General features: G+C 42.6%; 1 protein-coding gene across 1 annotated transcript; it reads right to left on the reverse strand.

Annotated features, from left to right (window-relative positions):
- Positions 1-5,030: 5,030 nt before the first annotated feature.
- Positions 5,031-8,639, reverse strand: LOC125482176 (zinc finger protein GLIS2-like; the record flags this gene model as incomplete). The annotated part of the gene is made up of 3 exons (XM_048594176.1): positions 5,031-6,666; positions 7,776-7,894; positions 8,494-8,639. Coding segments are annotated over 3 exons (1,083 nt in total), but the record flags the coding sequence as incomplete, so codon positions are not given.
- Positions 8,640-9,330: the final 691 nt, after the last annotated feature.

Here is a 9,330-nt window from a genome sequence, read left to right on the forward strand (position 1 = left end):
CCCTTCTTCAGAATTTCTGAAGAAGGGTCTAGGCCCGAAACGTCAGCCTTCCTGCTCCTCTGATGCTGCTTGGCCTGCTGTGTTCATCCAGCTCTACACCTTGTTATCTCAAACCTTTTAAAGATGTAGAGTTTCACTGGGATCTTTACTGGAAATAGCTGAAACTGGAAATGGAAACCACATGAATCGTGAATGTTTTGTTATTAGTTGCATAAGTTCTCAAATGGCTAAAGGGGGAAGGCAAAGTGAAGGGTGACTACAAGCTGCATTTTTTGCTGTTGCCTCTTGGTTCACAACAATATCCCACAGTGTAAGCAATGTGCCTCTCTGCCTCTCCCTCCTCCTTTAAAGTATTCCTCAAAACCTACTTCTTTGCCCATCATCTACTCTCACATCTGTCCATGTGGCCGTGTCGAATTTTGTGAAGTACTTTTGCTACATAAATAGATGTTGTTGTTGTTATGTTGATGACTCAGCAAAGTGCAAGAGGTTGGACAGTTATGTCAAACACTAAGTCTGGAAGTGACTGGGTTTGAGCATTATCAGCACCTAAGCCAGTGTCCACTGCACTAGATGGCAATCTCCTCCATGAACCAACTGTTCCATTAGTGAATAAGCAATTCTTCAAAATTAGTTCTTTCTTTCTTCATTTGCACTTGTCTAATGTGAATCTTGAGCACATTTTTGTGTCAGAAGTCACATGACACTAGGTTATAGACCAATAGGTCTATTTGAAATCACAAGCTTTTTGAGTCTCACTCCTTTAGGTGTTAGGACTGAGGCTCGGAAAGCTTGTGTTTTCAAATAAACTGTTGGACTATAACCTGGTGTTGTGTGATTTTTGACCTTGTCCACCCCACCCCAGTCCAGCACTGGCACCTCCACATCATGGCATTTTTCAGAGAATAATCTCTGAAGATGCCCATCCCCAAATTTCTACAGCTCTGAAATCCTAAATTGCATCTTTCTATTAATCAGTCTTCCAGTTAAAATAATTTGAAGTTTCATCAGCCTCTCTTCACTGTTCAATTATCTAATCGTTGAGATCATCATTGTTACCTTTTTCTCTTAGTTTTTTGTCATTTTCTTCTGTTGCATGGCCAATGTAAATGCAGGTTCAGTTTGAGGTACTCCCAATCTGGCAGCCCTGAATTTATCAGGGTACGTTTTTCAGTTGCTGACCAATCATTTATTCCCTTCATTGTCAGAACAAATTACCTGAAGGTGCTGGGAATATGGTTTGGAGGGACCGAGGTGTGCGCAAAAACTTGGGAGGATTGCCAGTGTGAGGCAGGAAGTGAGCTTTTGGGAGCACTGCTCCCTCTCCATTGTGGGTAAAAACCTGATCATTAAGTTTGAAGCACTCTCCCAGTTATCCATTTTAACCTGACATCTGTTCATTTATCCCATTACTGTTTAAAGGTCCTTGCTATTTGCAGATTACCTGCCACATTTGCCATGTTAATTACTTTCAGTCATTAATTGGCTGGGAATTGCATGGAGATGTAGGACTCATCCAGCACAATTATACTGTCCCTGTCTCTGGACTAGGAAGCCTGGTCAAGTCCTACCTGCTCCAGAGTTGCGTAATAGCACAGCTCCCTTTGCAACATACTAAGGCTGTGACCGGTGCTGCATAAGTTGTTGAATAATTCCACACACATGAAGAATGATCATTATGATATTCTCTATAATGTCTTTGGAACTGACCCTTCAGGGACTCAATCGCTCCAGGCTGACAGGCAGTCAAATGTTAGACAGAAAGAAAGAAACCATCTTAGAACACAGTAAGTTAACAAATTAAACTTTATTAATGATTTTCCTCAAATTTTGTAATGTTCCTCTGATAAGAGGACTTCAGTACATGGCATCAGCTTGAGCCTTAATAACTAATGCTACTCAATGTGTCTCCATCAGAGGAACCACACCTACTTATTTCCTAGTGTAAAAAGGCACTTGCAACATGTTAAAAATACTGTTGCACAAATGTGGAATGTGCAGTAATCTGATCCAGGCCCAAATGGACCTTGTTCAATAGTTCACATACTGTACAGCTGACCTTGGACAAAGCTTAATCCATTATCATTTAGCTTATTAATACTAGGAGAGGAGGAAAGAGAAAAGTCCAGTCCTACAGGAGTATCCGGACAGTCAACAGAAGCTAACAACGCACAGCCTGCAGAAAGATAATTGTTTCTTTGTCTTGCACATAATAAAATTAATAAACTACATATAAACAAAGAGGTTTACAAATGGTTTGACAAGCTGCACACACAATGTATGCTTTGTCACATACACACCTTGCAACAAATGATCTTGTCTTCCGTTAACTAGGAAACAGTTGGACTATACTTGAATACCACTGGGTTGAGTGATGCTCTTTGCCATGAGTCTTCATTGTGCTGTTGTTCACCAATGATTGTCACTGAAATGACATTATTGATGGATTAGATGTAAACCTCCTATTGCCACTGGTTCTCACAGTTTCCTTTGTGTTCTGGAGTCATTGGCTACTAAACTGAGTAGCCCCTCTGTATTTTTATTGATAATGTCCTTCACCCGGGGCTATTTTCTATTGGATTGTAAGTAAAGTTTTTAAGATGAGCTGTGTATCAAGATGACAGCTCTCAGTAGCCACCCCATTGACTTGGATGGTGTATACGTTTAGATAAAGCGATGGTGGTTAAAAAGATAGTTACTATGTAACTCCACACTGTCACACTCCGTTGATTGGACTACCAGCCATATGAGACTTACCTGGTGACTCTAATCTGATTACTTTTGAGAAGCAGTGTTATATTGACGGCTGGGCATTTGGGATGTGGTCCTCTTGGTTCTCAATGACAGCAGCTTGTATTTACAATCAGTCAATGAGGATAGTGCTTGCATCAGTCAAGTGGCCTCCAGACCCGAATTTAAAAGTTATTCCATTGGAATGCTCTGGTGTATGACAACAACTTACATTTATACAAAATCTGTAATATAGTCTCATGGCACTTTACAGGAGCCTTTGTCAAAATAAGCAGATGACTAAAAGCTTGGTCAAAGAGGTAGATTTTTTAAAAGTGTGTTTTAAATGTGTAGATAAGTGCAGAGAAGATTACAGAGAGAAATCCAGGAGAGGGGTTTTGGAGCTGAAGGGCATAGCTGCCAATCATGAGCAGTTAAACTGGAAATACCTTTGGGGGCAGAATGATATTGAATGGGAACTAATGTAAAAATAACGTGTGAAAGATTTTTTGATTTCATAATTATCTAATATAAATTTGACTGCATCCTGTTGTCCTACTTAACAGCTAGCTTCAACAAAGAACAGAAGAAGAGTTCATCAAAATAGTCAAAAACTATGTACCATTTAGAAGCTGTATGGGAGTGGTTCTGTTTGCAAAATATAAAAGCAACATGTCACTGACCTGTTCAGAGCTTAGCCGTACACTCACTTAATAGCTCATTCCTGTCCATCTGATGACTGATTCATCAAATGTGACAATACCTAGTGATGGCGGTGAAGGGGGTGGGCGGTGAGAAAATTGAATAACTGTTTGAAACCAGAGACAGTGCTACTGGACAGCAGATTAGCTTGGATTGATACAAATAAAGAATGGGAATTGAGCAACGGGATTACTTTGCAGACTGAAAATTAATGCAAGTTAATTAATGCAAAAAGTCCACTTAGAGATTCTTAATTCAATGTTTGCCTTTAAACTGTCATACAGTGTTAGGATGTTGAACATAAGTAGATTCCCAGCATGAACTGGAGTTAGATTTTCTGAAAGAGACACGATTTTGGAACAGATGTTTGAAGCCTTAAAAAAATGTCTATGAAAATATTCGTTCCCAGTGACCTTCATGGCTCAAGTGGGACATTCGACAGCAGCACAAAGAATAGAGCATTCGATGTTAGCAGCAATAGAAGACTATTGCAAAAGAAGGCCTTAGAGAGAAAGCAGACTAGTGACTTTTGTTTGGGATTGATGTACAACAATGATATCAGTATAGGCTAGTGGGAGAGTTTCAGAATGCATTAACAAAAAGGTGCATAGTCATGATGGGCTGAATGGTCTCCAGTACTGTACAATTCTACGGAGAAAAGTTCTGGAAGGAATGACTGCAGGAATGCTAAATTCCATAAGCAAATCTCTATCAATGGCAATCCCAATTCACACAGTCACCTACATCTTAAATAACTAATAAAGGAGATTCTCTTATATCAATAATATATATTAATAATTGTGCATATAACCTGTACTTCATGTATTGTTGCTTCCTGTACTCATTGCCTGCCACACTGTTCCTAATACCTCTTTTGTTGGTATTCTTTGACTTAGCACATAATGTCATAGAATTCCCTTTGTGTGGCTTTTTATATAAACTGCCTACAGGCACACATAATTTTCAAAGATATTTGTCTAATTTTTTTTAAAGCTCATATTATATGTTCCAATGTAAATAATTTCTTCATCTTTGTAGGAGGGAAGGAATTGGACAAATAGAATTACTGCTTCAATTCCTGGCAAAATGCTAAGAATTATGCTGATGTTTACCAAGAATTATAAGTCTTTCAATATAGGAGCTGAATGAACAGTGTTCTTGAGAAAGCCCACTTGAGTAGGAACTGATATTATTAAGCTGGAGAGGGGTCAGAAGAGATTTACCAGGATGATGCTGGGTATGGAAGGTGTGAGTTATAAGGAAAGGCTGGATTGGCTAAGACTTTTTTCATTGGAGTGTAGGAGGTTGAGAGGCAACCTGATAGAAGTTTATAAAATAATAAGAGGTATAGGTAGAGTTAATGGTACTGTAGTTGGCTTTTTCCTAGGAATGGGGGATTTCAAGACTGGAGGACACATTTTTAAGGTGAGAGGAGAGAGATTTAACAAAGACATACATGAGGGGCAAATATTTTACACAGAGGGTGGTTTGTGTGTGGATGAACTTTCTGAGGAAATGATGGATGTGTGTCCAATTACAACATTTAAAAGACATTTGGATAAGGACATGAATAGGAAAGGTTTGGAGGGATATGGGCCAGGAGCAGGCAGGTGGGACTAGTTTGGTTTAAGATTATGTTCAACATGGACTGGTTAGACTGAACAGTCTGTTTCGTGCTGTGTGACTCTATAACTAGGTTGAGTACAATGCAAAATACTTCCCTGTGGAACAAGTTGATTGGCTGGATCATGAGTTCTGATCAATAGTGCCATGTCCACTATTGGCCCACACCCCCCACCCCCTGGATCCTAATGGCTGTTCAGGTGCCAAATCCATTCATTCTCATCACTGAAATTGATCTGAAATTGTCAAAACTGCATGAGTACAGTTTTAAGCTATAACTGTTGACAGAGTTCTTATTTTGCTCTCAGCATTATTAAATTTTCTGATTGATCTATCTCAATGATCTGGTACATATCCAAAAAAAAAAGACCCTTCATGCTTAAAGTAACACAAGACAACATTTCTAAGCTCCCAGAGAAGCTGGGAAGTGCCCCCATTTATAATCAGTGTCACCGCTTTGACAACACATAATCTGATTACTTTTCAGACTTGTGTCAGCTTCGAGTTTTCATTTCATGAAGACTTTCATTGGGAAGGACTGGGCAATGACACACTAAGCATCTTTCCCTGGAGTGAAACCAGCAGGTGCTACCTTGAGATTTCAACATGTCGATCACCATCATCTACTTTTAGTTTGAAGACAAAAATAAAACTGGTCAATGTGTCCACCAAGAGAGTGCAAGTTTGGTAAAATATCTTTCTGTCTTTTGTTTAATCTCAGTTCAGACATGGCAAACCAAGGTTTGGTTGAATCATTGTGTGAACACCACAGCAGTAACTGGCTCGACTGAATTCAGTTTACAACAGCTGGTTTGAGCAATACTGATCCCGGAGGAATGACCACCCAGCCAGGAGGCAGAGAGTCAGCAGCAGGAATGGTGTTAATGCTGCTTGACAAGTCTATCACAGCTCCCGGGAGCATTGAGAGGCTTTCTGTTGTAGGCCTTAGTCGAGCCTCAACCCTCTCCTGTAACTGTTTCTCTGAAGGACGATTCTTCACTGTCCCATCCCGTTTCCTGCAAACCACTGCTTTCCCTTTCGATGTTGATAGCCTTTCAAGGTTGCTATGAGACCCGGCCACCAGAGACATCAATGGAAGTCCAAGGGTACTTGCAGAAAATGGCGATGCCATTAAAGATGTCTTGGTTAAATTTATTGGAGTGCTATTGAGAGAAATGATCGAACTAGGAATGGCTGTGATTGAAGCAGATCCAACAGTGCTGCATGTCAAGGGGCTGAGGTCCAGAGGTGTAGGGTGCATTGGAATCGGCAATGAGGCTCCCAATGCCTGGAGGGGATGATTTCCAAAGATGGCTGCTGGATTGGGAATTATAATCTGTGTCCCATTCAAGTAAGGCATTTCTGATGCTACTGGATTCTTGGTTGACGGTCGAATTTTCAGCATTCCTTGTTGTTCTGGGGAGACAAAGTGGCCATGAGCTTTGATGTGCTTGCGGAGGGAGCTGGGATCTGTGTACCTCTTATGGCAGCCAGGCATTTTGCAGTAATATGGCTTGTCCACGTAATGTGTCCGGGTATGTTTGAATCGGTCACTGGAGTTGGAGTATCGTTTATTGCAGCCTTCGTATGGACAGATGTAGGGCTTCTCACCTGGGAGAGAGGAATAGGGAATATTCAGCTATCGGAATATGGGAAATCACACACACCTGGGTAACAAGATCCAAACTAACAGCAACAGTTCAACATTAAGCCCATTCCTCAGACAGAATACAAAATCTTGGAACACAAATCAAAGCAAATGTTTCCAACCGCACTCAGTTCCACCGAGGGTTTAATCCAATCCTTCCCTTCACTTTGATAAAGTTCTGTGATCTTAGTTCCCACAAAAAAAAACAAACAAGCCCCAAAGAGGCTTCAGACAAGAATAACAAGACCCTGCAGTAACTGGCTAACTTGCAAAGATTCCTCATCTCAGGCCCATTCTACATATATGACCCCAGTCCATGCTCTAAGCCCCATCAGTGACCCTCTGCAATCACACTTCAGGCCTGTACACAAACCTCAGTGACTATCATAGCGCAGCCTGGCCCAATGATCTGACAACCCAAGGCCACATCTTACCCATGACCTCTGACCTCTTCCCAGATCAGCATGTACCTAAAACAACCACCTTCCAGGTACTCTCTTAGCCCAATAACCCTACTGCTCCTATCCGAGTCCATTCTAGTTAGAACCGCCTGTCCCTATGATACCTATGATATCCCCTTGTCCATCCTGGTCGACTCTCACCTATGCATTCCCTCCCACCACCATCCTAATCCTCTCGTATCTATGTCCCACGCCCCCGTCTTCGCCCACTCTTATCTATATTACCACCACACCCCCCCTCGCGGCCGCTGTTACCTGTGACCCCCCCCCCCCCAGTCCCCCTGTTACCTGTGACCCCCCTCCCCCAGCCTGCTGTTACCTGTGACCTGCACCTCCCCAGTCCTGCTGTTACCTGTGACAACCCCTCCCCCAGCCAGCTGTTACCTGTGACCGCCCCCCCAGTCCCACTGTTACCTGTGACACCCCCTCCCCAAGCCCCGCTGTTACCTGTGACCACCCCCAGTCCTGCTGTTACCTGTGACTCCCCCCAGTCCCGCTGTTACCTGTGACACCCCCTTCCCCAGTCCCACTGTTACCTGAGACACCCCCTCTCCCAGCCCGCTGTTACCTGTGACCACCACCACCCCCCGCCTCCCCCAGCCTGCTGTCACCTGTGTGTGATCGGTTATGTATTTTCAGGTTCTCTAAGCGAGAGAAGCTCTTGTTACAAGTCGGGCAGCGATGGGGCTTCTCGTTGGTGTGGGTTCGGATGTGAATCAACATTTTGTACCTGAAGGTCAATGGAGACAGTTAGTCACCTGGTCTGATAAACCATTCCAGATCCATCACAGCAGCATTGCAGACTCTGGACACACACAGACAGTGATAGAGAATAGGGCTGCAACTTTAACCAAACAATCCCTAAACAGAAGCATCATTCAGTTCGGAACTAAACTATAAGATTAAAGACAATACTGTGGATGCTGAAATCTGAACTAAAATACTCTGCCACATTCTCAGACCATGTGAATTTCTTTTTTCCACATTTCCCATGCTTTCATCCTTCTCTGTTGTTTTGCCGTAACTATTTACACCTCGTCTCAACCTGTCCTTTATTTACTTACTTGGTGCATAAGGTCCTTCTCCCTTGCCTTGCTCCATCCTGTCTTTTATGATTTAACCATTCCTGCCTTCCGCCCAATGAAAGAACCTCTGTTTGTTCTTATTTGTGAGACTGATTGGTGAGAACAACTGGGCATTGGAGACCACAGTGAGGTCCATCCCCAATGGAGTGTAAAGTTTGGGAAAGAAACAGAGACAGCACAAAAGAGAACTGGGTGAATCTGAATTAAATTAAGCCCACAAACAGTAATGACGAGATTCACACACCTGGCATTAAATCCCTTTCCTCTCCGAGCACAGCCTTCCCAGTGGCAGCAGTAACCAGTTTCCTTCTCTGGTTTTACATGGAAGTCATTCACATGGTCCACCAGATCCTGGAGTGATTCAAAGAGCTGGTTACACTGCAAGGCAAGAGGTCACCACAGGGGTGAGAGGTCACAGCTCCTTTCACAAACAATACAGTTTTACAGCGTCAGAAGAAAAATTACAGACTTGCATTTTTATATCACCTTTCACAAATTCAGGACATCACAAAGCACTTTTGAAGTGTTGTCACTGAGGTAATGTAGGAAAAAAGTGAGCCAATACGTACACAGCAAGCTCCCACAAACAACATTGATACTTTTTTTTATTCATTCGTGAGATGAGGGCGTTGCTGGCCAGGCAACATTTTTCCCATCCCTAATAGCCCAGAGGGCAGTTCAGAGTCAAGCACGTTGCTGTGGGTCTGGGGTCACATGTAGGCCAGACCAGGTAAGGATGGCAGTTTCCTTCCCTGAAGGACATTAGTGACATAGCTATGAAAAGCTATTTTAGTGATGTTGGCAGACGGATAAATATTGGCCAGGAGACTGGTCAGAAACTCCCTTCCTATTCTTAAAAAAACACTGTAAAACTTTTCCATCTAACTGAAAGGGCTGAAAGAGCCTCAGATAAAATTTCATTTCAGTGCAATGTTCTCTCATCCACAATAGTGCTGCCTTCCCTCAGATCTGACCCTCCAATGTTGCAGCTCTCCCTCAGTAATGACCTACTGACAGTGCACTCTCCCTCAGTACTGACCTTCTGACAGTACAGCGCTCCCTCAGTCCTGACCTTCTGACA

The sequence above is a fragment of the Rhincodon typus genome, unplaced genomic scaffold (genome assembly GCF_021869965.1).
Source record: "Rhincodon typus isolate 14 unplaced genomic scaffold, sRhiTyp1.1 hic_rhity00006679, whole genome shotgun sequence".
In the NCBI taxonomy this organism is placed as follows: Eukaryota; Metazoa; Chordata; class Chondrichthyes; order Orectolobiformes; family Rhincodontidae; genus Rhincodon; species Rhincodon typus.